At 43.8% G+C, this 27,979-nt stretch overlaps 1 protein-coding gene across 1 annotated transcript in view; it reads right to left on the bottom strand.

Moving 5' to 3' along the window:
* Positions 1 to 470: 470 nt before the first annotated feature.
* The window catches only part of SLC9A4 (solute carrier family 9 member A4), a 69,108-nt gene continuing 41,599 nt past the window's right edge, over positions 471 to 27,979 (bottom strand). Inside the window, exons 9-12 of the mRNA XM_036453938.2 lie at positions 25,921 to 26,017; positions 7,598 to 7,729; positions 6,789 to 6,876; positions 471 to 2,406 (exon numbers count right to left, since the gene is read on the bottom strand). Coding sequence (XP_036309831.2) covers positions 2,069 to 2,406; positions 6,789 to 6,876; positions 7,598 to 7,729; positions 25,921 to 26,017 — 655 coding nt within the window. The 3' untranslated portion in view covers positions 471 to 2,068. The remainder of the gene's footprint in view (positions 2,407 to 6,788; positions 6,877 to 7,597; positions 7,730 to 25,920; positions 26,018 to 27,979) is intronic.

Genomic DNA, 27,979 nt, shown 5'->3' with positions numbered 1-27,979 from the left:
AGGAGCAGCAGCAGCCAGGCCCAGAGCAGCCAGGCCCAGAGCAGCAGCAGCCAGGGCCAGAGCAACCAGGCCTGGAGCAGCAGCAGCCAGGCCTGAAGCAGCAGCAGCCAGGCCTGGAGCATCCAGGCCTGAAGCAGCAGCAGCAAGGCCCAGAGCAGCAGCATCCAGGCCTGAAGCATCCAGGCCCGGAGCAACCAGGCCCAAAGCAGCCAGGCCCGGAGCAGCAGCAGCCAGGCCCTAAGCAGCCAGGCCTGGAGCAGCAGCAGCCAGGCTGGGAGCTGCAGGCCTGGGAGAACATGCTACTCTGGGCCTGGCTGCTGCTGCTCCGGGCCTGGCTGCTCCAGGCCTGGCTGCTCAGGGCCTGGCTGCTGCTGTTCTAGGCCTGTATGCTGCTGCTTCGGGCCTGTCTGCTATGGGCCTGGCTGCTCCGGGCCTGGCTGCTCCCAGGCCTGGCTGCTCCCAGGCCCTCATGCGATTGCAGCCCCCCAGAACCGAGGAAGGAAGAAGAGCCAGATCTTCCTCAGCACTCCAGAGGAAACTTTCGCTGCTGAGCTGTGTGTTGTCTGCTCAAAACACTTGTCCTGGGAAACTAGAGCATCCCTCAGGCGCCTGTTAGACCCTCAAGTCATCCCAAGTCACAGAGGAATGAAGAGCAGATCACACTGAATTCTGAAGCCATCTTGGATGGTAAACAAGAGGCCAGTCCTCCACGAGCTCTCAGAGTCTACCGGAGCCACCAGGACTGCTCACCCCTCGCCTGCCGTGCCTTCCGGGCACACCCCAGGGCTGCTTCTCAGACAGGGACAGCCCTGACCGGACAGTGTCTAGGTGAGCAAAGTCCTCGGGGAAAACAACTCCATTATGGTTTCCACCAGTTAAAGGAGAAAGTTCCAATTTACCCTCTAATCCTAACCCTCTCCCTGATGGAGCCAGCCTCTCCGAGAAGAACCGTAGTTGATAGGGAAAATGAAACATTTTCGGGGGGCTAGCAGTCTGAATTAGTCCCAGGAACATGCTTTCTACTGCACTCTCTTGCGGGCAGATAGTTAACTCCATTTGTGAAAGAATGTGGGAGACGGGTCTGGTCTCTCCTTGGTTCCTCCCATGCCAGGAGTCTCCTGCTTACCTGAGCTATGCTGTGCTCAAGGCTGCAAGCTTTCTGCAGGATCCTGCTAGGTAAGTCTCTCTCTGCCCTGCTTCTTTCTTTTTAACCCCTTCATTGTATAGAGAGGAAATCTCACTGTCCAGGTTGTGCAGGATCTGGGTCGCAGAGCCCCCTGAACAGCAGCACTGCTTTCATTAAAGGCTCTGTCCCAAACCTCACAGTGTCCGATGTCACTCAGTGCCAGTTCCATAGGTCCCACATTCCAGAACAGAGCAGGTTACTCCCAGCAGCCCCTGCCCCGGAGCCTTCTCGGGGTGGGCTCTGGTGCTGAGTGGAAAGTCCACGAGGGACTGGCCACTCCCTACCTATCAAGAACCGGCCTGCGTGTGGATTTGGAAAGGTGATTTCTGACCACCCCTCTCTTCTCTGTCTCTCCGTCTACGGGTTAAGGGTAGTGACTCACTGACGCCCTCTCCAGAGCCATAGGTGTTTATCTGTGGCTCTGAGGGCTGGTTTGTTTAAATAAAAAGAAAAGGCTGGATCCCTGGGTCTTCCATGGCTTCGTCCCTTTGGGCTGATGGCTCTTATGTGGTAGTATATTTCTAGGGCTCCTCTGAGGTCTACCTTGGTTATAAATTGTACATGCATATTGTCAAGGTAAATTACCAACCACATTGCTTCTCAATAAATTAAAATGGATCACACACACTTAGAAATCCTCAGTGAGTAATTTCTGGGGTGATAAAGGTCTTTGACTCACAGGAAAGCATCTACAAAGTGTATCAGCTAAGAATATGGCACCGCCTGCAGGTTAGTGTTCCCATCCTGCCCCCGCTGCCTCTTGTGCCTGACTCACAGCTTCAAAAAGCCAGCTCGGCAGCTTTCTTCAGGATTCTGACCCTTCACCCACCCAATAGGGAGATGGCTCAGGAGGACGCTGGATCAAGCCTGTGTCCAACACAACTACTTCCTTCGGAGCAAAGGCCTGCTGGGCTCCCTCCCATGCTCAGCCCACTGCCCAGCCCCCGGGGTGGAGGCCTCTTCCCCACTCTCCTCTCCAGATTCACGCTCCTCATCCACCGTGTGGAATAGCGGTTTGGGCCTCAGAGCCTTTCTGCTCCGGCCAACATGCTCTTCTTGGCTTGGACTTATTTGATAACCAGAGCTGGACGGCTTCCCTCCTCTGTTTAAACTCTTCACTGTGGTTATTTGTTGTGTCCGTTGTCTCTCTTGCAGTGACCGTGCTGGAGAGTACGCGTGGAACATGGCGAAGGAGAGTTCTGAATCACTGCTGTCCGCATCTAGGAAAGCATGACGAGAAAAGGTAAGAGCAAGACCAGGTCAGAGAGAAGAGAAATCTCGATGGCGAGAGCACAGCATGAAGCAGGCCTTTTTTGGGATCCAGCTCTGACACTCAGCGTTCTTATGAGCCGGACCCTCAGGCCAGCTTCCCCAGCTGTGAGCAGAGGACAGTGGACTCCTGAGTAGCCTGGGGATGAGAGGCACCAACGGCCTGCACAGTCAAAGGTCCATGGAAACTGTTGACTCCCCCAAACTTTCCTAATTGCCTACTATTGACTGGAAGCCTTACCAGTAACCCTGAGCAGAGCCCCTCCCCTCCCTGCTTCTCCTGCTGCATCTCTGCTGCCCCTCCAGAGGTGAGGCCCTGGGGCAGGTGGAAGAACAGGTGTTCACATCTTCCTGCCGAGGAGGCTTCACCTCGTGTTTGCTTTGTTTGTGGAATAGCACAAAATGACACTAGTGATGAGACTGTGATCTGAGAGACACTAGACCAATGAGACAGAATTGAGAGTTCGAAACGCTCTCAGGATGAGTGGCTTTAGTACAACAAAGATGGCATTTCATTTTATAGGGAAAAACGGTGTAGGGACAGGAACAAAACCACTTGAAAACAGTCTCTACTTCATCTACAAAGATAAATCTCAGATAATTTGAAATATATATGAGAAAGTCAAGCTATTAAAGTTCTAGATGAAAAATATTGTGTCTAGTCAAACCCTGGTCCTCAAACCAGGTTGTTTATAGAAATAATGTCTCAAGTTGTGGAATTTCAGTTCTCAACCTCATAACCCTTTCTTGCTGCTACAACAGCAGGACAAAAATGTCCCTCAGGCCACAAAAAAGGGAAGGACGTGAGTCAGTTTACCACCTAACCTTGCTTGTTATCTCAGGAAATTATGCCATGAGTATTTTAGGGGAGATGTGTGTGTGTGTGTGTGTGTGTGGGGGGGGGGGTGGAGGTGGGGAGCATTGCTTTTGCTGCAGATGAAATGGACAATTAGCACAATTTTAAAACATAAGAGGCATCAAGCGTGCTATTGTTGCTAGGGTGTGAAAGCAGCAGTGAGCACAGGCACGGAGAGCTGGGAAAACAGGCTGATTTGGTGAAGGAAGAGCAGTGCCCTGTGAACAAGCGAAGATGCCGCAGGCTGCCTGAGGGACACCTGGGCCAGTGCGGGGCGTGGTTCCTTTAAGCTCAGCGGGAGGCAGTTCAGTTGATGTCAGAGAAGTGTGTGTTTATAGGTAAACAGCTCATTAGACACGTGCTGTGCATGGGGAAGGTCAGCACGGGATCATTTGGGGCCTGGGACAGATTAATTCCATTTACATTATTTCTAAGGGAAAATGGCTCAGTTTAGGAACAAATCACTTCTCAAACAGCCTTTTGCAACGAATTAAGTTCAAGCCCCAAGGTTCTACTGTAAGTCATTTCCTAATTTTTCTTTGGAAATCAAATAAGTTTGATTCATCAGAATCTGAATGGCAAGTGTGTCCAAAAACTAAAAGGTGACTGTGAAACTTGAGGAAAAAGCATTAACAACAAATACAAGACAATAGATGATGTCTTAATTACATAATGTTCTTCAAATTCATTTAAGGAAAATAGCAACCAGATAGAAAACAATGGGCCAAGGAAACACAGAAGCTTCCTCAAAAGAAAGACAGATGGCTCTAAAATTATGAAATTATGCTCAACCGTGCTAAAAATAAAAGAACTCAAGAAAATTAAATTTTATCCTATCATATCATAGATTACTCAAAAGTTTGACATTAGCCAGTGATGGTAAGTGTTTAGCAATGACCTTTCTCACAGACTTTTGATATACATAAATTTAGATATATATAATTTTTTAGCCAAAATTTTCACTTCCAGGAAAAAGTACTAAGAAAGTAATTGCATGTTTGTGCAAAAATCCATTACAAGTGATCCAAGGCACTTATTATATATCATTTCTTATATTCACAAAAAAATTTGGAACTACCTTAAATATTTGTCAATAAGGATTTAATTAAACAAATCATGGTTCTCTTATATAATTTATTTTTATTAAGTAATTAAAAATGATCAAAAGGTTCATATCTATTGACATGGGAAGATGTCTACAACATATGGTTGAGTGAATTATAATAGACAATGCTATTCGATATGATTTTATGTATATGATGGTGGTGGTGGTTTGTGACTTGTTTTCGTGTGTTTTTTGTATCAGGTCTGGGTAGGGTCTGGATCAGGAGGGTGTAGAGAGAATTATGGGACCCCAACCAGATTGTCTATAGTGATTATATCTGGGTTTGGGGTCTCAAGTACTTTTGGCTTCTTTTTATTCCTTTCAATACTGGTTGATTTTGTTTTTATATCAAACAAATTTTAAAATCAGAAATAAAATTTTAATTTTAAAGAATGATATATTCACTTTTCAAATATTTAATTCTAAAATCCTATATGTGTTCAGCCGGCATGGCTCAGTGGTTGAGCATCTACCTATGAACCTGGAGGTCATGGGTTCAATTCCTGGTCAGGGCACATGCCCGGGTTTTGGGCTTGATCCCAGCAGCCAATCAATGATTCTTTCTCATCATTGATATTTTTATCTCTTGCTTCCTCTCTCTCTCTGAAATCAATACAAATATATATAAAACTATAGGCCTGGTGCACAAAATTCATGCACAAATGGGGGTTGTCCCTCTGTCTATCCTGCACCCTCTCCAATCTGGGACCCCTATCACAATCCAGAACTGCTGGCTCCTAACTGCTCGCCTTCCTGATTACCCCTAACGACTTCTGTCTGCCAGCCTGATCAAACCCTAACCACTCTCCTGCCAACCTGATTGATGTCTAACTGCTCCCCTGCCACCTGTTTGCCCCTAGCTGCCCTCCCCTGCAGGCCTGTGTTCCCCTAAACTGTCTTTTCCTGCCCCCCAGTCACCCCCAACTTCCCTCCTCTGCCGGCCTGGTCACCCCTAACTGCTCTCCACTGCAGGCTTGATTGCCCCCAACTGCCCTTACAGTCCTGGTCTTTCCCAACTGCCCTCCCCTGCTGGCCATCTTGTGGTGGCCATCTTGTGTCCACATTGGGGGGGGGGGGCAGGATCTTTGACCACATGTGGGCAGCCATCTTGTGTGTTGGAATGATGGTCAATCTGCATATTACTCTTTTATTAGATAGGATAGAGGTCTGGTGCATGGGTGTGGGCCTGCTGGTTTTCCCTGAAAGGTGTCCTGAATCAGGGAGGGGTTCCCTTGGGTGAGGGTCAGCCTGGGTGAGGGTCTTGTGGAGGTTTTCAGGCTGGCCATGCTCCCCAGTGACCTAAGTGGAGGCCCTGGTATCTGGGATTTATTTTTCTTCTACAACTGAAACTTTGTATCCTAGAGCAGAGCCAAGCCTCCTGCTTGCTCTGTGGCAGCAGCCATTTCTGTTGGGATTTATGTATCTTCTATAATTGAAACTTTGTAGCTTTAAGCAGAAGCCAAGGCAGGCCAGGGCTTCAGAATCTTGGCTTCCTCCATCACTGGGGATAACCCTAGCTTCCTGTTCTTTCCAGCTCTGTGGCTGCCACCATTTCTGTTTGGATTTATTTATCTTCTATCATTGAAATTTTGTATCCTTGAGTGGAAGCCTAGGTCAGCAAGGGCAGGTGGAAAGCTTGGCTTCCTCCATTGCTGTGGAAACCCAAGCCTCCCTCCTGCTATCTGTGGCTGTAGCCATCTTGGTTGGGTTTATTTGCATATTTGCTTCTGATTGGCTGGTGGGCATGGCTTGTCGGTATAGTGGAGATATGGTCAATTGCATATTACTCTTTTATTAGATAGGAAAAAATAAAATCATATATGGTTAGGTTATTTGAATTTTAAATGTGATTTAAAATCTTAAAATTTTAGAAAAATTTAAATTGATATGCATGCATATGTAATATGCATGCACAGATATTAAAAGGGAAGCATTTAATCAGTAAATTTAATTAAATTATTTTAGTAAAATTTAACCAACTTTGGAGAGTTCTGGAAATTTTAAAACCATGGGTGAATTCTGTGACTTTAATAATGTGCCAATTTTTTTTTTTCTAAGAAAAATTAGTAGACTTGGGCTATATTTGGTCTGCTGCCTGTGAACTGAAAATGGTTGTTACATTTTTAAATAGCTGAAAAAATTAAAAGAATTATTTCATGACAAGTAAAATGATAGGAAATTTAAATTTCAGTGTCTATCAATGAATTTTTGAATTAAATTAATAAAAAGTTGTTTTTTTGTCTCTCTCTTCCTCTTTTTGCTTCTAAAAGTCCTATATAATAGTCTTAACTTTTCATTTTGACCTCCAAGCCCCAAAATATATATCATCTCGCTCTTTCCAGAAAAGAGGACCAGCAGCCAGACACAGTCACCTTCGAGGGCAGCAGCCTCCTCATCTCCCGGTGCTGGGTGCGGACGGCTGTAGGGAAAGGAGAGGTAGCGGATGTTTTTGGCACCAGCCTGTAGGGAACAAGCAGAAATAAAGGCAAAGTTAGCTACTGCGATTTGAAGTTTCACGTGGCAAACAAAGTGAAGTACACAGACTTACACTGTGGCATCTTTTCTGGATCACTGGCTTTCAGTTATTTTTATTTTAAAAAACAGAATGCTTCAGTCTTTAATATACTGTATATTTGCTTTCCTTGTTGTGATAAAATAGACCATTGTAAACCTCTCAAAATTATTTCCACAGCCTCCCTGAGATTAGGGTGGAGAGGAAGACCTACCCCAGACCCAGCTCCATCCATGGGTCCCAGTAAGATTGCTTTGATATGTCTTCAAACGGAATAGCTCAGATGCGCAGTGGATAATATGGAAATAAAGTCCAACTATCTTGGCTAAAACAACCCTTTGCTGGGAGAGGTGTAATCTTCTAAGAGTCAGAGGTTCTGGTGCCAAAGTCCAGGATCCTTCAGTCCTGGCCGCCATGGAGCCAGTTCAGACTCAGGGCACAGTACGTGCACTGCGTTCACTTACTCCTCCTGGGAGAGACCCCTTGTGTTCCTAAGGTCCTGAACTCCAAGAGGGATACCTGAGTGTGTGTCCTGCCCCACTGCTTTTGCATTTCTCTGCCAAAAGCCAGTGGTTTTGTTTGTTTAAGGGTCAGTGGTGGTCACCTGAGGAGGCCCTGTCCTGGGATGAGCCAGCTCTCAGGTGTGTCCAGCTTACAAGCCCCCCTTACCGGTGTTCCCCACAGCAGGCTGTGACCTTTCCGCATGCTCTCCCGCAAGGTGTTCTGGCGGCGAATCAGGATCTCTTTAGCCTGCTTTTCAGTTGTTCGGGGTTGGAGGTTGTATTTGTTATAGGACGGTGTCTGCAGAAAGAGGAAACATCAAATATGAAAGGAATCTCCAGTAAAACTGTCGTCCTCAGGAGGTTATAAAAATATCACAAAGTAAGACTACTAGTGCAAGAAAATACCATGCAAGTCATCTGAGCACTTTCCTCGATCACAGGGGAGCAGCTGTGGCCCCAAAGAAAAGTCTGTGACTGAGGCCACCCCTACTGGGACTCCTATCATTGGAGTGGTGCCTCCTGGCTCAGAGGGCGGTGGTCTCCCCTGTTCTATCCCTCTGTTACCCTTGCAGGTACCCCCAATGCTCACAGACTTGTGCTGCCCCATACACTCTCTTTCTTAGTGTTTTTTATACTAGGCCAGTGGTTACTGAGTTTAATGAATCAGGAACATGTCAGAACTACGTTGGAAATTTCTATAACGTTGCTATTTTTTAATTTTGCTAACTAAAGATAAATTTAAAATCAACTAAATATATTATCTCAGATAAGGAAATGGTCCAGAGACAGAGAAGCATTGATCAAACCATCAAACCTCAGAGGGAAGGCAGGGGAGGGTGGGGGTAAGAGGAGAGATCTGCATATGAGCATAACCAACAGACACAGACACAAGGGGGGTGAGGGCATGAGCAGGAGGGTGGGGGAGCAGTGGGATAAGGACATATGTAGTACCTTAATAAATAAAGAAAATAAAAAAATAGTCCTTCAAACTGAATCAATTTAATCAATTTAGCTTTGTGAAAAATTACTTCCTTGTCCTTATCAAGGCCAGTGAAAACCTCTGCTGTACCATAGACCAACATCAGTCCTCAGATGTTTACAAAGTGCTTATCTGGAACTTCTTCCCTCCCTTCTTTTCACTCAAAGTTACCAGTGAGTATTCTGTTTCCTGTGGGGCTGTAGGTCTCTTAAATAATGGGATCAGGACTGAAGATGCGATAACTCTTGACTAACCGATGCTTCAATAGAACATTCAATTTGAGAGCAAAAGAGCAAATGTCCATGCACAGGTGCCATGATAAACATGAAATTTTAAAAATGGCTAAGTAAGAATTATGATCTTCAAAGGGTTCTAGTCTACTGAGGGAGTTATACAAATAAGTATATACTGTTATGTGCTCAGGTAAGTGAGAAGATGTTGGGTTGTGCAGGGAATATGGAGGACAGGCAAAAGACAATCAGTGTTTGTATCTTAATGTGTATATATCCACTGAAGTATATTTGTGACCTTTATCATCTATTAACTCAATCACAGTTAATTAAGCCTCATAAAATGGCAATTGTCTGAAAATAGTTTCATAAGAAAGGCATAGGTTGGGGGTCAAGGAAACAAAGGTGAATTAGCAAAGCCAGCTTTCTCTTTATGCTGATGGGAGAACATGGACAGCCACTCTTGACAAATTAACCAATCTGACAAGAACTTTTTAAAAAGTTGAATTTTAAAGACAGTTTGAAATATGGGTTTTTATCTACCATCACTAATGATGGACCTCAACCTAAGTATCTCTATTATAAAAACCCAGTGGCCCTAAGGACCAAAGACCAGTGTGGGTGGGTGGGGCTGTGAGCATGGCAGGGTGTGCAGGGGCAGGTGGGGCCACACGATTTTGCGTGCTGTGATTCTAGTATTTTACATGTTGAGATATTAAAGAATGACTTATAACACTGCCATAAAATATTTTAAAAATAAGCATCTGAAATTCTAAGACAAACTTTTATAATATTTTATCAATGTTAAGTTTACACAAAACTGAACTCAGTGTGTGTATGTTTACACACATATACATATACACTGAGTGGTCAGATTATTATGATCTCTGAATGCATAATTATCTGGACACTCAGTGTATATGTATACATATATGTGTGTGTACTATATATATCAGTACATATATTAGTGTAATATATATTACTATATATATATATATATATATATATATATATATATATATATATATTGCTAGTAAGGTTTTCTTACACCTTGATTTGAGAGAAGGTTGTACTTTAACAAAAATTCAAGCACCTTTTTTCTATTTTGTCTCATATCACATCACTCATATGCTTGTTCAATTTCCCTATCTGCAGGGAGCATAGGAGGTTCTATGAATATAATGTATTGTACATTTAAGTTTTTTACTTTCCTTCCTTCTTTTCTAACTTTAAAAATATATATATATATATTTTATTGATTTTTTTACAGAGAGGAAGAGAGAGGGATAGAGAGTCAGAAACATTGATGAGAGAGAAACATCAATCAGCTGCCTCCTGCACTCCCCCCTCCCCCACTGGGAATGTGCCCGCAACCAAGGTACATGCCCTTGACCAGAATCAAACCTGGGACCTTACAGTCTGCGGGCCTATGCTCTATCCACTGAGCCAAACTGGTTTCAGCCTTTTCTGACTTCTAATGAGGAGTTGGTGATTATTTAGAACCTGTATTTCCCACTAAAACTTGAGCTCTGTGGGATAAAGATGTACATTATAGATGTGCATATCACTGTTAAAGGGAACTGAAGCTAAATTAATTGAAACTATATCCTTTGTAAGTATATTGAGGAGTGACATCAGAGGAATGGCAGTTTGAAAGATCCTCCTGGCCTCTTCCCTGAAATTTCAAAAATGTAACCTACTATAATTCAACAAAGAAATCCCTACTCAATACAGAGGCATGCCTGAGAGACCCACACACTGAAACATCTAAGGTGGGCAACTGGGAATAAAGAGGGAGATGAGAAGGGAGGAAAGCACAGATGATCCGCAGATGCATCCCTACAGCCCGGAGCTCTTGGCTGGCCCTGGAGAGGGTAGGAAGCCAGCAGTAGTAGACGCTTCTTTCAGATGGGAGGAGCTGACATCTGGGGGGTATGAGAGGGGAATCCATCAGGGCAAGTGAAGGGAACAGTGATGGAACCAGCAGACACCTGACAGAGCATCTAGAGTGTTCATCTCAGGCGACTGGGGAGGCTGAGCCACTGGGCACTATAGGACACTTATTACACAAGGCCACTTTATCAACTCAAGGAAACTTAGCAGCTCTACCCAATACATAGAAACAAACACAGGGAAGCAGCAAAGATGTGGAGACATAGAAACATGCCACAAATTAAAGAAATGGAGGAAAGCAAACTACTAGATATAGGCTTCAAAACCACAGTTATATAGTTACTTTGGAATCTTCTAGAAACCTCCAAGGGACTTAATGAGACTTTTGAGAATCGTAGTGAAAATGCCAAAAAAAAAAAAAAAAAGAAAAAAAAAAAAAAGAAAAAAAGGGAAAGGACCAGTTAAAAAAAATTAAGCACACACTGACTGAAATTAAGAATAATATTTAGGGATTCAGGAGTCGTTCCAAGATGGCTGACAGGTAAACACCTAGCCGCAGCTGCACACAACAATTTCAATAAAATACAACTAAAATATAAAATGGACATTACCCAGAACTACAGGAAAGTTAACTGACTGGAAATTCTACAACGAGAAGCAAGGAGAAAACCAGAAGGAAGAGCGGAGGAGCTGGAAAAGCCTAAGGTACGGAGACACGCTGTGTGTGCAGAGAGGACAGAGTCGGAGCCGGAGAGGAGGGAGGCTGAGTGCCTGGCTGGCGTTCCCTAGCCGGAAGGAGATAAAAGCTCCGACTGCGCTGGGCCCCAGTTCTGACTGCTCTGAACCCCGGTTCTAGGCCAGACCCCGGGGACCCAGGCTCATCCATAGGGAGCTGGGCTGCGAGGCGGAACCCCGCAGCGGCGAAAAAAGGTCTCGGCAGCGCGCACATTGCGCGCAGAGAAGGGACGGTCGGCTGTGCCATGGGATTGCCCTGGCGGAAAGGAGACAGGGGCTCCAACTCCACTTCCAACTGAACTGAACCCCAATACCGGGCTCATTGGGGGAGAGCATAGATTGTTTGGCAGCAGGCGAAAATTGAGGGCACCTTTCTCTCAGAGGTGCTTGCAACTAGTACTGAAGGACCCACATAGGGCGGGGCTGACAGAAGCCAAAGCTGCAGACTCCACCCTGAAACCCCGCCCCATCCAAGCAGAACAGAGAGACTTTTAAGGCTACCAACTCAGGAAAGCTGCGAAAATGTGGAGACGAAATAGATCACAAATGAAAGAAATGGAGGACAAAAAGCGACTGGATATAGAGTTCAAATCTACACTTATAAGGTTTTTCAAGAATTTCCTAGAAAAGATGGATAAGACCCTATGAGGATATGAAAAGGGATCAACTAGAATTAATAAGGAATCAACAAAAATGATAAGGGATCAACAAGAAATAAAGAATACATTGACTGAAATAAAAAATATTATACAGAGTCCTAAAAACAGAATGGAAGATCGCAAGAATCAAGTCAAAGAGTTGGAACACAAAGAGCCAGAAGACACTCCTCTGCAGAAGCAAGACAAGAGAATCCAGAAAATTGAAGATAATGTAAGAAACCTCTGGGACAACTTCAAGCGAACCAACATCAGAATTATGGGGGTCCCAGAAGATGAGAGAGAGTAAGATATCAAAAACATACTGAAAGAAATAGTGACAGGAAACTTCCCCCACCTGATGAAAGAATTAGACTTACAAGTCCAGGAAGCACACAGAACTCCAAACAAAAGGAATCCAAAGAGGACCACACCAAGACAAATCATAATTAAAATTCCAAGAGCAAAAGACAAAGAGAGAATATTAAAAGAAGCAAGAGCAAAGAAGGTAGTTACCTATAAAGGAGCACCTATATGATTGTCAGCTGATTTCTCAACAGAAACCATGCAGGTCAGAAGGGAATGGCAAGAAATATTTAAGGTGATGAATAGTAAGAACCTACAGCCAAAGATAATCTATCCAGCAAAGCTATCACTCAGAATCGAAGGTCAGATAAAGAGCTTCACTAATAAAAAAAGGCTAAAGGAGTTCATCAACACCAAACCAGAATTATATGAATTGCTGAAGGGGGTTCTTTCAGAAGAGAAAGTAAATAAAGATAAAAAGTATGAACAACAAATACGTAACTATCAACAAGTGAATCTAAAAACCAAGGGAATTAAAAAAAAATCTGATGAACAATATTAACTGTTGAATATAATAGAATCAGAGGTATGGAAGGGGAGTGAACTGACGATTCTTGGGGAAAAGGGGAGAGGGGGATGTGGGAAGAGACTGAACATAAACTGTGCACCTATGGATGAGGACAATGGGGAGTGGGGAAAGGGCAGAAGGTTGGGTGGGAACCTGGTGGAGGAGAGCAATGGTGGGCGGGGGGGGGGAGGGGGGAAAGAACATTTGTAATAATATGAACAATAAAAATTAAAAAAAGAATAATACTTAGGGATTCAACAGTAGACTCGAGGATCCTGAGAATCAAATCAATGATTTGAAATATGAGGAAGCAAAAAACAATCATCAGAAGAACAAAAAGAACAAAAAAAATAAAAAATATGAAAGTAGTGTAAGGAACCTCTGGGACAACTTCAAGTGTACCAATGTTCAAGTTATGGGGGTGCCAGGAGAGAGAGAGAGAGAGAGAGAGAGAGAGAGAGAGAGAGAGAGAGAGAGAGAGAGAGAGAGAGAGAGAAAGTTATTGAAAATCTATTTGAAATAATAATGACAGAAAACTTCCCCTACCTGGTAAAAGAAATAGATTTACAAGCCCAGGAAGCACAGAGAACCTCAACCAAGAGGAATCCAAAGTGGACTACAGCAAGACACACCATAATTAAAATGCCAAGGGTAAAAGACAAAGAGAGAATCTTGAAAGCAGCAAGAGAAAAACAATTAGTTACCTACAAGGGAGTACCCATATGACAATCAGCGGATTTCTCAACAGAAACTATGCAGGCCAGAAGGGAGTGGCAAGAAATATATAAAGTGATAAACAGCAAGAACCTATAATTAAGATTACTCTACCCAGCACTGCTATCATTCAGAATTAAAGGTCAGGTAATGAGGCTTACAGACAAGAAAAAGCTAAAGGAGTTCACCACCACCAAACCAGTATTATATGAAATGTGAAAGGGTATCCTACCTAATCAAAGAGTTATATGCAAATTAACCACCACTCTGCTACACCCACAAGCCACACTCACCAGCCATTCCCACCAGCCACACCCACCAGCCAAACAAAGCAAATAAACCCAACCAAGATGGCTACAGCCACAAAGAGCAGGAGGGAGGTTTGGGTTTCCCAGGCAATGGAGGAAGTCAAGTTTTTTGCCTGCCCTTGCTGGTCTAAGACTCCACTCAAGGCTACAAAGTTTCAATTATAGAAGGTAAACAAATCTCAACAGAAATGGCAGCAGCCACGGAGCTGGAAAGAGCAGTAGGCTAGGGTTGCTCCCAACAACGGAGGAAGCAAAGCTTTCCATACACCCTGGCCAGCCAGGCCTCTGCTTAAGGCTACAAAGTTTCAATTATATAATATACATAAAACCAAACAGAAATGGCTGCTGGCCATGGAGTGTGCAGGAGGCTTGGATCCATTCCAGGCTACAAAGTTTCAATTGTAGAAGGGGCATGGTTAGCCTGCAAACCGCCACAGGCCCCTTGCTCAGGCTGCCCCATGCCCCAAGGGAATCCCCACCCTGTTCCGGGACACCCTTCAGGGCAAACCAGCTGGCCCCCTCCCATGCACCAGGACTCTATTCTATCTAATAAGAGAGTAATAGGCAGATTGACCATCACTCCAACACACAAGATGGCTCTCCCCATTTGGTCAAAGATCCTGCACCAAATATGGACACAAGATGGCCAGCAGGGGAGGTCAGTTGGGAATCACCAGGCCTGCAAGGAAGGGCAGTTGAGAGGGACCAGGTCTGCAAGGGAGGGCAATTGAGAGGGACCAGGTCTGCAAGGGAGGGCAGTTGGAGGCGTCAACCCTGCAGGGGAGGGCAGTAAAGGGTGACCAGGCAGGCATAGGAGGGCAGTTGGGGGCAAACAGGCTGGCAGGGGAGCAGTTAGACATCAATCAGGTTGGCATGGAGTGGTTAGGGGGTGATCAGGCTGGCAGTCAGAAGTAGTTAGGGGCAATCAGGAAGGTAGGCAAGTGAGCAGTTGAGTACCAGCAGTCCTGGATTGTGAGAGGGATATCCGACTGCCTGTTTAGGCCCGATCCCATTAGTTGGGTGCATAAATCATATGATCTTATCAATAGATGCAGAAAAAGCTTTTGATAAGATACCACAGCCATCTATGATTAAAACAACCAATAAAGGGTGAAGGTCAGAAGATGGCTGCCAATGGGAGGCAGACTGAAAGATAGTGCATGAGTGAGAGAACAAAGGGAGAGTGTGTGGTCGCATAGGGAGTGTTTGTTGGTGAGTTAAGGGACAGCTATATACCAGGGGACTCTGGGGGACTATTGGGTGGGTTCCCCTGACCGGGCAGCCTCCGCTGCTGCTGGGATCCCTCCCAGAGTGACTGGCTCTGATGCAGAGACTGTGCCATCTTGAAGGAGAGAGTGGATGTTGTTAGAAGCCTGAAAATCCCGGGAATCTACAACTATGACACCCAGCAAACAGCTGGAGCCCGGGAACACCAATCCCCAAGTCGCACGAGCATGTGGATTCAGAGCTCCGTGCCTCCTCATGGAAAGGTCAGATTTCACCTGGGATAGATGCTGTCTGTGGTCGGGGCAGGAGAAAGAAATGTACAGGGCAGGAGCTTGGATAGCAGGGAAATCCGCGGCCATTGGGGCTGGCGTAATCCATGAACATGGAAGGAGATCTGCAGAGCTACTAACAGAAGAGAACTCTAAAAAGCAACCTATAGTTGATCTGGGCACAAAAAGTGACCTTCTATTGTTTGCTTGATTGTTGAATATATATATTTTAATGCTTGTCTGTGAGATTGTTTCACTTTTTCTTTCTTTTTCTTTTGTTTTCACTTGCCACACTTGATATTAGTTGTTGTTTGTAGTTTGCATTCATCTCTAGGAAATTGTTGCTGGCATTTGTTGGAGTTTTCTCCCCATATAAATAGCCCCCCCCCCCCTTCTTTCTTATTCTCTTTATTTTCTCTCTTACTTTTTTCCTTTTCCCAATTTCATTTTTGCACTCCTCCTCCCCCCAGCCTTCTTTCTCTCTTCTTCTTTCTTTATTATCCTCTAATTTGATTTTCTCTGGCGGTCACATTTATTTGGGGCTATTAGTATCAGTAATGCATTTGTGTTCAGTTCCTTTTGCATTGTGTCTTTTTGTGTTGTATATTGTCCCTTTAAATCAACACAGGAGAGAGAGAACTATTGATTACATAACCAGACACCTGGAGAAGATAGATTATTGGGAGACAAAGAGACATCCCACATATGAAAGAAAAGCAGGCATCACCAGAAAAAGAAGTAAATGAAATGGAGGCAAGCAACCTGTCAGAGAGAGAATTCAGAGAAATGGTTATAAGGTGGATGAAAAGAATGGAAGACATATTCAACAATATGTGTAAGAACCAAGAGGAAATGAAGAACCAAGAAGAAATGAAAAATGACATTGTTGCTATAAAGAACTCAATAGAAAGCATCAACAGTAGACTAGAAGAAGCAGAGGACAGCATCAGTGAGCTAAAAGACAAGATAAGAAAAACAAACAAAAAAACCCAAATAGTGCAGCTTCTAGATAAATAAAAATAAAAAGCAAGAGAGCCTAAGGGAACATTGGGACATCATGAAACAAAACAATATCCATATAATAGGTGTGCCAGAAGAAGAGGAAACTGAGCAAGAAATAGAAAACCTATTTGAAGAAACAATGACAGCAAACTCACTGATATAGGGAAGAAAAATGCACACAAATCCAAGAAGCTCACATAGTCCCAAACAAATGAACCCCCCAAAAATGACATGAAGGCACATTATAATTAAATTGGCAAACACCAGTGACAAAGCAAAAGACTTAAAAAGCAGCAGAGACAGAAAGTTACCTTCAAAGGATCCCCCATTAGACTAGCGACTGATTTCTCAATAGAAACTCATCAAGCCAGAAGGGAATGGAATGAAATATACAAAGCCATGCAAAAGAAGGGTCTGAATTCAAGAATACTGTACCAGGCAAGGCTATCAATCAAAATGGAGGGTGAAATCAGGAGCTTCACAGACAAAAAAGAACTAAGGGAATTTATTACCACCAAACCAGCAATGCAAGGAATGCTAAAGGGTCTTCTGCTGAAACCGGTTTGGCTCGGTCTGCGGACTGAAAGGTCCCAGGTTCGATTTCGGTCAGGGGCATGTACATTGGTTGTGGGCACATCCCTGGTTAGGGGTGTGAAGGAGGCAGCTGCTCGATGTTTCTCTCTCATCGACATTTCTAGCTCTCTATCTCTCTCCCTTCCTCTCTGTAAAAAATCAATAAAACATATTAAAAAAAAAAACAGAAATAAAGGGTCTTCTGTAAAAAGAAGAAATAGAAAGTGAATAAGGAACACAGGCATAAAGAATAAAAATGGTGACAAACAAGTATCTATCAATAATAACTTCAAATGTAAATGGATTAAATCAGCGTTTTTCAACCGCTGTGTGCCGCGAGATGTTGCCTGGTGTGCCGTAGGTGCAGACAAGACAAGAATTTTATAATTTTTCACTATTTTGTTTACTTAATATTTCATAATAAAGTAATTATAAAATACTTTCTTTGTGTTTATTTGATTCCTATTCAAGAGAATTACTTTATATATAGTCAATATAGGCACAGAGTTAAATTTTTTAACATTTTCTAATGGTGGTGTGCCTCGTGATTTTTTTCATGAAACAAGTGTGCCTTTGCCCAAAAAAGGTTGAAAAACACTGGATTAAATGACCCAATCAAAAGACATAGAGTAACTGAGTGGATAAGAAAACAAGACCCATATATCTGCTGTCTGCAGGAAACCCACCTCAGTAAAAAAGATTCACACAGAGTGAAGGTGAAAGGATGGAAAGAAGTTTTTCAGGTGAATGAAAATGAAAAAAAATCTGGCGTAGCAATACCATATTTTCCGGCATAGAAGACGACCCCCTAATTTTTACAGTTAAAACATAGGTTTAGGCCTATATTCGCTGTATAAGACTACCCCCCACTTCAGAGGCAACACCAGTTCTTTTTTTAATAGACCGCCTCTCTGACTCTGGCCAATCTGAGCAGGCTTTTTACTAGAACACAGTGTAGCTTTGGGTACAGAACATGTATAATTTGCATGCATAAAAAGCCTGCTTGGATTGGCTGAGTTAGAGAGGTGGTCTGAGCAGCCTTGCAGTGATTGGTGCAGGATTGAGTTGGAAAATTCGTTTAGCGGCATATCAAGACATTTTTTCGGGATATACTTGGCGTATAAGACAACCCCCGATTTTTGGTTGACTTTTTTGTTTCAAAAGTCCTCTTATACGCTAGAAAATATGGTACTTAATCTGACAAATTATATATCAAAGTGAAGGACATAAAAAAAGATAGGCAAGGCCACTTACTTCATAATACTAAAGGGAGCAATTCAACAAGAAGAAATAATTCTGGAAAAGATATATGCACCCAATATAGGAGCACCCAAACACATAAAAAACTGCTGGAGGATATCAAGGGAGAGATTGACAGCAATACAATCATAGTAGGTGACTTTATTACCCCACTATCACCATTGGACAAATCCTCTCAACAAAATATCAGCAAAAAATCATCAGTCCTAAATGACTTACTAGACCAGATGGAATAAATTGACATCTTCAGAACATTTCACCCCAAAGCGACAGAATATACATTCTTTTCAAGTGTACATGGGTCATTTTCAAATATAGACCATATATTGGGTCACAGGCAAAGTCTCTTCAAATTCAAGAAGATAGAAATCATATCAAGAATCTTCTCAGATCACAATGGCATAAAACTGGAAATCAACTACAATAAAAACAATCTAAAAACAAACAAACAAACACACACATGGAGACTAAACAGAATGCTATTAAACAATGACTGGGTTACCAGAAAGATCAAAGAAGAAATAAAAAATACCATGGCAACAAACGTCAATGAAAACACAACAGTCCAAAAAATCTATGGGACACAGCGAAAGCAGTCTTAAGAGGGAAATTCATAGCTTTACAAGCCCACTGCAAAAAACAAGAAACAATGGTAATAAATTACCTAATCCTACAAATCAAAGAGTTAGAAAGACAGAAACAATAAAAGCCCAGTGTAAGCAGAAGAAATGAAATAATAAAGATCAGAGCAGAGATAAATGACATAGAGAACAACAACAACAACAACAACAACAAACAATACAAAAGATAAACAAAAACAAGAGCTGGTTCTTTGAAAAGATAAACAAGATTGATGAATCTGTAACCAGGCTCACCAAGAAGCAAAGAGAGAGGATCCAAATAAACAAAATCAGAAATGAAAGAGGAGAAATAACAACAGACCCCACAGAAATACAAAGGATTGTTAAAAAATACTATGAACAACTCTATTCCAACCAACTGGACAACCTGGAGGAAATGGACATATTCCTAGGAAAATATAACCTTTCAAAACTCAATCAGGAAGAATCTAAATAACACAATAGGCCAATAACTATGGGGGAAAAAGCTTCAAAAAGCTTCCAGCAAACAAAAGTCCAAGGCCAGACAGCTTCACAGAGAAGTTTTAGCAAATATTCAAGGAAGAACTAAAACCTATCTTCCTCAAACTTTTCCAAGAAATTCAAGAGGAAGGAACACTTCCAAACTCATTCATATATATATATATATATATATATATATATATATATATATATATATATATATATATATTACAGAGAGGAAAGAAGAGGGATAGAGAGTCAGAAACACCAATGAGAGAGAAACATCGACCAGCTGCCTCCTGCACACCCCCTACTGGGGACGTGCCCGCAACCAATGTATATGCCCTTGACCGGAATCAAACCTGGGACCCTTCAGTCCACTGAGCCAAACTGGTTTCGGCTCCAATCTCATTCTTGAAGCCAGCATCACCCTAATACCAAAATCAGATAAAGACACACAATGAAAGAGAATTACAGGCCAAAATTCCTCATGAACATAGATGCCAAAATCTCAACAAAATTCTAGCAAATCAGATAAAGCAGTACATAAGAAAGATCATACACCATGACCAAATAGGATTGATCCCGGGGGTGCAAAGATCAATAAATATCCACAAATCAATAAATGTGATACATCACATAAACAAATTGAAAGTTAAAAAACACATAGTCATATTAATTGATGCAAAAAAAGCATTTGACAAAATCCAACACTCTTTCTTGATAAAAACTCTCAACAAGGTGGGAATAGACGTAGCGGTGTCGAACTCAATCAGAGAAGGGGCCAAAATCTAAAATCCAGCCTAAATCGCGGGCCGAATGGTTTACTGAACAGTCATAAACTGTCATTGTGATGGAAACGCAGCGGAGTGCAGTGATGACAGCGCGGTGCGGGCCACATTGCAAGGCCTGGCGGGACGGATTTGGCCCGCGGGCCTTGTGTTTGACACATGTGGAATAGAGGATCATATCTCAACATAATAAAAGCCATTGTGACAAATCCACAGCCAACATCATACTCAATGGGCACAAACTAAAACAATTCCCCCTAAGAACAGGAACAAAACAGGCATGCCCACTCTCACCACTCCTGTTTGACATAGTACTGAAAATATTAGCTATTTAAATTAGACAAGAAGAAGAAATAAAAGGCATCCAAATTGAAAAAGAAGTAAAACTGTCCTTATTTGCAAGTAACATGATATTGCACATAAAAAAACCCCTAAAAATTCCATAAAAAAAACTATTAGAGTTAATAAATGAATTAGGCAATGTAGCAGGATACAAAATTAATGCCAATAAATCTATGGCATTTCTATACCCCAATAGTGAAAAAAAAGAAAGACCAAAAAAAGCAATCCCATTTACCATCACACCAAAAAAATTAAGATACCTAGAAATAAACAACTAAGGAGGTAAAAGACCTACATGCGGAAAACTACAGGACACTGAAGAGATAAGAATATACCATGTTCATGGATTGGTAAAATCAACATCATTAAAATATCCATACTACCCAAAGCAATCTATAGATTCAATGCACTCCCCATTAAAATACCAATGGCACATTTCACAGACCTAAAAAGAACTCTCCAAAAATTCATCTGGACTAAATAAAGACCCCCAAATAGCCACATCAATCTCGAGAAAGAAGAACAAAGTAGGTGGGATCTCAGTACCAAATTTCAAGCTATATTACAAAGCCACTGTTCCCAAAACAGCCTGGTACTGGCACAAGAACAGACATATAGACAATGAAATAGAATAGAGAACACAGGTATTGACCAAAACTACTATGCTCAATTAATATTTGACAAAGGAGGCATGAACATAAAATGGAGTCAAGACAGTCTCTTCAATGAATGGTGTTGGGAAAATTGGACAGTTACATGCAAAAAAAAATGAAATTAGACTACCAACTTACACCATACGCAAAAATAAACTCAAAATGGATGAAGGACTTAAACAGACGGGAAACCATAAAAATACTAGAGGAATCCACAGGCAGCAAAATCTTAGACATATGCCAAAGCAATTTCTTCACTGATACCTCTTCTAGGGCAATGGAAACTAAGGGGGAAAAAATGGGACTACATCAAAATAAAAAGCTTTTTCACAGCAAAAGAAACTATCAACAAAACAATAAGAAAACCCACTGTATGGGAGAGCATATTTTCAAATGTTATCACTGGTAAGGTTTAATCTCCAACATCTATAGGCAACTTATACAACTTAATAAAAGGAAGATAAATGATCCAATAAAAACAATGGCAACTGTCCTAAATAGATACTTTTCGAAAGAAGACAGAAAGAAAGCCAAAAGACAAATGAAAACATACTAAAGTCACTAATTATCTGAGAGATGCAAATCAAAATGACAATGCAGTACCATCTCACACCTGTCAGAATGGCTATCATCGACAAATCAACAAATGACAAGTGATGGTGAGGATGTGGAGAAAAAGGAACCCTTGTTTACTGCTGGTGCAGCCACTGTGGAAAACAGTATGGAGTTTCCTTAAAAAGTTAAAAATGGAACTCCCATTTGACTCAGTGATCCCACTTTTAGGAATATATCCAAAAAACCCAGAAACACCAATCATAAAAGACATATGCACCTCTATGTTCATAGCAGCACAATTTATAATAGCTAAGATTTGAAAATAGCCTAAGGGCCCATCAGGAGATGAGTGGATTAAAATCTGTGGTACATCTATGCAATGGAATACTACACCACTGTAAAAAAAAAAAAAAAAAAAAGGAATTCTTACCATTTGCAACAACATGGATGGAACTAGAGAGCATTATGCTAAGCAAAACAAGCCAGTTGGAGAAAGGTAAATATCACATGATCTCACTCATATGTAGGATATAATGATCAACATAAACTGATGAACAATAATAGTTCCAGAGACAAGGGTCCGAGAAGGGTAGTGTTAGGGATTAACCAAAGGACTTGTATGCATGCATGTTATCATAACCAATGTACATAGACACTGGGGCCATGGGGACTTGCCCTCAGGTTTGTGGGTCAATGGGGAAAAAGGAGACCTATGTAATACTTTAAACAATAAAAGTAAGTAAATAAATATGGTGATGGGAGATTTGACTTTAATTATGAGCACATACATATCTTATAACATAGAATCCCACGCCTGCAACATATCTTACCTAGTAATAGACAAACATGTAAATTGACCATACCTTCGCTATGCCCATAGCCAATCAGAGTGATTATGCAAATTAACCCAAACAAGATGGCCCAAGGCCTGTGTCCCAGGAACATCCTGGCACCCAGGTCACTGTGAGGTAAGGCCTGGGCAGGAGCAGACCCCCTGTGATCAATCACAGAGAGCTGGGGCTCAACTTCTGTTCCAGGCTAAGGCAGAGGCTTTGGCCTGTAGCAGGAGCAGACCCCTTGGGATTGATCACATGGGCAGGAGCGGACCCCCTGTGATTGATTGCAGGGAGCTGGGGCTCCCCTCCTGCTCAAGAGGCTTTTGGCCTGGGCAGGCCTGGGCAGGGGTGGAGCCGGTGATCAGAGGGAGCTGGAGGGCCCCTGCCCAGGCCTAAAGCCTCTGGCAGAAGCTTTAGGTCTGGGCAGGGCCCAGCCAGTGATTGGTGTGAACTACAGAGGAAACACCTTTTCTGACTGCTCACTGGCTAAGCTTTCTGTATGCCACTGGTAGTATTCTTAGTAACTTGGGTAATAAGAATCCAGAAAGGTGATCTAGGATTTTTCCACCTCACTCCTGGAGGGCTAAGGAATGCCATATCCTGCCTTAGCCAGTTTGACTCAGTGGATAATGCCTTGGCCTGCTGACTGCAGAGTCTGGGTTCGATTCTGATCAAGGGCATGTACCTAGGTTGCAGGCTTCTCCCTGGCGGAGCCCCAGATCAGGGCTCATGCAGGAGGCAACCAATCAAAGCGTTCCTCTCACTTTGATGTTGCTCTCTGTCTTTCCCTTTCTATTCCACATTCTCTAAAAGTCAATGGAAAAATATCCTCAGGTGAGAAAAGAAAGAAAGAAAGAAAGAGAAATAAAGAAAGAAAGAAAGAAAGAAAGAAAGAAAGAAAGAAAGAGAGAGAGAAAGTAAGAAAGAAAGAAAGAAAGAAAGAAAGAAAGAAAGAAAGAAAGAAAGAAAGAAAGAAAGACACATCTTGAAAACGCCTAAAGAAAGTTGTCATTTTTTCTTAGTGAAGGGACTGGAGTGTTGGCCTCGAGTACTGGTGTGTTGATGAAAACACCTTGGTGGCTATGGTGACTGGCAGTAGCTGTGGGGTGATGGGCTTGGTGCCTTCCTCTGATCAGCCAGGTTGCCTCCTACAAAGGAGTGTGTCCCATGGGGAGTGGGCCTAAGTTGTCAGTAGGACATCCCCTGAGGGCTCCCAGTATGTGAGAGGAGGCAAGTTGGGCTGAGAGACCCCCCACCTTCAGTACACGAATTTTATGCACCAGGACTCTAGTTCTATATGATAAAGAGGCAATATGAAAATTGACCATCACTCCAACACACAAGATGGTCAAAGATGGCAGCCCCATGTGGACATAAGATGGCCAGCAGGGGAGGGCAATTGGGAGGGACCACACCTGCAAGGAAGAGCAGTTGGGGCTATCAAGGCAGTTGGGGGAGGGTTCAGGCCTGCAGGGGATGGAAGTTAGGGGGGACCAAGTCTACAGGGCAGGACAGTTGAGGGGAACCAGGCCTGCAGGGGAGGACAAGTAGGGACAACCAGGATGGCATGGGAAGGCAATTAGGAGTGTCCATGCTGGTAAGGGATGGTAGTTAGGGGTGACTGGGCCAGCAGGGGAGGCCAGTTGGGGGTGATTGGGCCAGCAGGGGAGTGGTTAACAGGTGATCAGGCTGGAAAGCAGAATGGTTAGGGACAATTAGGCAGGCAGACAAGTGAGTGGTTGGGAGCCAGCAGTCCTGGATTGTGAGAGGGATGTCCTAAACAGGCAGTTGGACATCCTTTGAAGAGTCCCTCTCCAATCTAGAGGGTGCAGGCTGGGCTGAGGAACACCCCCCCCCCCCCCACACCCCGTGCATGAATTTCATTCACCAGGACTCTGGTAGGATAATATTAACCAATGTCACTCCAATAAATTTCATAGAAAAGAAAAATAAAGCATATTGAAATTCTGAGCATAACCTCATCATTTAGGCCAGCCTAGGGACTGCCCATCCGTGTCTGACTTATGCTGGGGTCTGGGTAAAGGCTGATCTTTCCCCGTGTAATGTGGAGTGCTGCTCAGTGTTCATCCCCACTGCATTTGAAGCACTTCTGCTGTGGCTGTCCCCCTGAGGATCTCCAGGGGTGAGGTCTTCAGCTCCCCAGCAGCTCCCTAACTAGATGTGCTGAGCGAATTGGTTCAAAGGGAGTAGTCAGAGTGCTCCCAGGGGGACAGACCCCACAGGGCCTGCTGCTTCAGACCCACGAACTAGGATCCTCCAGGTTCAGCCTGCGCTCATCCGGCCCCGCCCAGATGGGACTCCCGACTCCCAAGATGGCCTCTTCCCAAAGGGGTTGTCATCACTATCCCAGCACCTGTGAGGGCCTGCTGGCCTGTCTCCCAGGCGAGAGGGCTACAAATGTCACCTTCTGTGACAATCCTCAAAACTGCAGATTGCCCACTAGAAACAAAGCAGTCAAATGGCTGTTCTGGTGGCATCTGTAGAGCTCTATTTCCTCCAAGAGAGCAAGAGGACCCTGGGGGAGGTGAGGAGTCACATGACCTAGGAAGGACGGGAAGTTCCACTCTCTCAAAGTATTGTAGCAAAAGGGGAGGCAAAAGCCCTCTCGGAGGCTTGGAAGGCCCTCTGTTTATTACCTGTGGTCTCCCATGTGACTTCCCACGCCAGCTGCTTATTTGGGGACCACAAGAAAGGCACAGCTTAGAGGGAAGTGCCGGACACTGGGCAGGCTCGCTGATGAAGGAAGGCAGAGGCTCCCGGTAATGACACGGAACAAAGGGAGGTGGGCAGCGAGCCTCCGTTCAGACTGGGCTGGAGACCCAGGACCTCTGTCTCTGTTTCTGGAGCCTTCCCTAAGTTCCACCTTCATCAGCCTGGGGAGGGCTGAGCACAGGCAGCCCACGTTCTTTAAACCGGCAGGTTCTTCAGGATTGAGCGACGGCAGGATGAAAACCAAGGCCCTTGTAAACAACTCGCTTATAATCACCCTCAGACTTGGGAAGTTCCATCGGAACCTCAGACTTACACCCCTGTGAGAGGATCAGGTTTGCTGTCCTGGGACCAAGTCCGAGTCTCCGAGAGCTCAGAACCGGCCTTTCTGTGCACTGGGACGATCCCAAGAGCGGGGCTTCCACACACTTTCCCAAACTGAGAAGTCACACGCCCGATCCAGCTCCTCTTCAAGGTAGGGTCTTCCAGCGTTCCGGCCAAACCCTCTCAGCCTCTGGAGCTCCTTACAGGCGCTCAGCTGGAGGCGGCCACCTCGGGCTGTCCTGTCTGTGGTGGCCAAGGGCCCCACACTTGCCCTCGGGAGGGAGGGCCTGACCCCTGTGGCCAGCCACTGGATTCTCATTTCTTCTCCTGCCACAGACCCAGCTCTGCAGCAGAAACAGGACAATTAGCGCTCTGTTCTCCACACCAAGCAGCGGGCAGTGGTCCAGCAGAGGCTGCTTAGAGCGGTGGCCCAGGGCAGGGGGGGGGGAGGGGCGGCTGGAGGACAGTCCTACTCACCCTCTGCCGAACTTGGTACATGTTGCGCGTCAGAAGGTCCCTCATGGATGCCACGTCCTGAGGGGAAAGCCTCTTGGTTCCCTGTGATGGCTGGGCCCTGGGAACCAGAGGAGAAAGGCAGGTATGACTTCCCCACCTTGGCAAGGGAGCCTGAAAGTATCACGGGCTCCTGGGAGCTCAGAAGCTTCTTGTCAGCCCCCCGCTGCTTCCCAAGGCGTGAGAGGGCATCGCAGGTCTGGACTCACACTTTGAAGATATAGTTTCTATGCCTTTTAGTTTTTATGTTGGAAACACAACTCATTTTATTCCCTCATACTGCTATGATAAAACATGTTTGTAAAATACAAAGTCAATTATTGAAAAATGAGCAATGTAAAAATACTATAAAATGCAAAGCAAACCTTTTACTATTCGATTCAACAGCAATAAGACTCCCCAGCCAAGGCTGTTCTTGACCTGCCCTGTGCTTGTCCTGGGTGTGAGCCACACGTGGGCAGCACTCTCCACACGCCTCTTTCCCACAGCTCTGAGCTGAGAGCATGACCTTGTTACATGTGCCTTTATGAGTACCTCTGCCGAGGGACTGCTCCTTCAGGAATTTTATCTTCAGTTAAAGGACATTGTAAGAAACTGGTATCATATTTTACAAGGAGAATTGGGACGCTTTCATTATGCAAAAGCCAGCCTAGTTCTGAGACACTGGGATTCAGTGAGATTCTAGAAACAGTTGACTGCTCACTGCCTCCGCACAGTCCAGCTCCCACAGTTTCCTTCATCCTGAGTTCCCAGAGAGGGTTCAAAATCCAAGTCATGCTCAGGTCAACCTCAATGCACAATTGTCCTTTGAGGATTTCCAAGTCATGGCATCACATTGAGAAATATATCAGATTTCAGTCATTTGAATCTAGGGGAGGTAATTTCTATTACTATTGCACGAGTAATGTATGTTCACTGCAGAACTAAAGAACTAAAAAGAGAGCACTAAGGAAATTAAACCATCTTTTAATATGATTTCCTCCTGTTTTAATACTATTATCTTAACACTTGGTATAATAAACCCTTACAGAGTTTTTCCTTCTTTTTTCTCTCTCTGGCTGCAGCTCTTCTGAATGTGCTAACAGCTGCTTGCAAAGCAAGTCTTAGGGTAATTGATCACAGAGATGAGTAGTTACTAGTTCCCAAACAGACCACTTTTAAACAATTTTCCCAAACATTGGTAGCTATGTATCTATATAAAAGCCTAAGCAACTGTTCAACAGGTAGCTATAATGCATACTGACCACCAAGGGGCAGACACTCAAGGCACAGTCATGGAAACATGGAACAGACTGATGAATCTCAGAGGGAAGGGGAGAGGAGAGAGGGTGGAAAAAGATTAACCAAAGATCTTATATGCATGCTAGAGGCCCAGTCCATGGATTCCTGCACTGGTGGGGTTCCTCGGCCTGGCCTCAGGGATTGGGCCTAAACTGGCAGTCTAACATCCCCCATGGGGTCCGAGATTGTTAAAGGGCTCAGGCCAGGCCAAGGGACCCCACCGGTACACGAATCTGTGCACTGGGCCTCTAGTATAGTCATAAACAGCAAGGATGTCCTGCAAGTAATTTTCAATTGGTAAGAGAATTAAAGATGTGACTACTGGCCATCACAGAATGCTAGGGTGGGCTTAGCAATGCTGTCTGCACACTAACTAATGCTCTTTCTACAGAATTGCTGAACCAGAGTCTTCATAGTTTAGTTCTACAATTGTCAACACTATTGTATGCAGTTACTACCCTTGGTGAACTGAACATTATCAAAAAGATGTTTCAACTTAACTGTTTAAATGTCCTTCAAGTAAAATTTATTCTAATTTAGATACACCCACACATTCCAACAATCTGAACACATGCCTGTATTACGGTGGAAGTAATCTATTGCTAAGCAGAAAGAACAGCTAATAAACAATTCAATTTTCTGTATGTGTCATAAAACAGCCAAATAGGAAACACCATTGGTAAAGAAAGTTGAAGTTAAACTTTCAGATAGCAGTGGACCTGACCTCGCACATTCCTTGGTG

Source organism: Pipistrellus kuhlii, unplaced genomic scaffold, assembly GCF_014108245.1.
Source record: "Pipistrellus kuhlii isolate mPipKuh1 unplaced genomic scaffold, mPipKuh1.p scaffold_m20_p_27, whole genome shotgun sequence".
NCBI lineage: Eukaryota > Metazoa > Chordata > Mammalia > Chiroptera > Vespertilionidae > Pipistrellus > Pipistrellus kuhlii.
The sequence above is the reverse complement of the archived record's forward strand: the minus strand, read 5'-3'. Positions and strand labels throughout refer to the sequence as shown.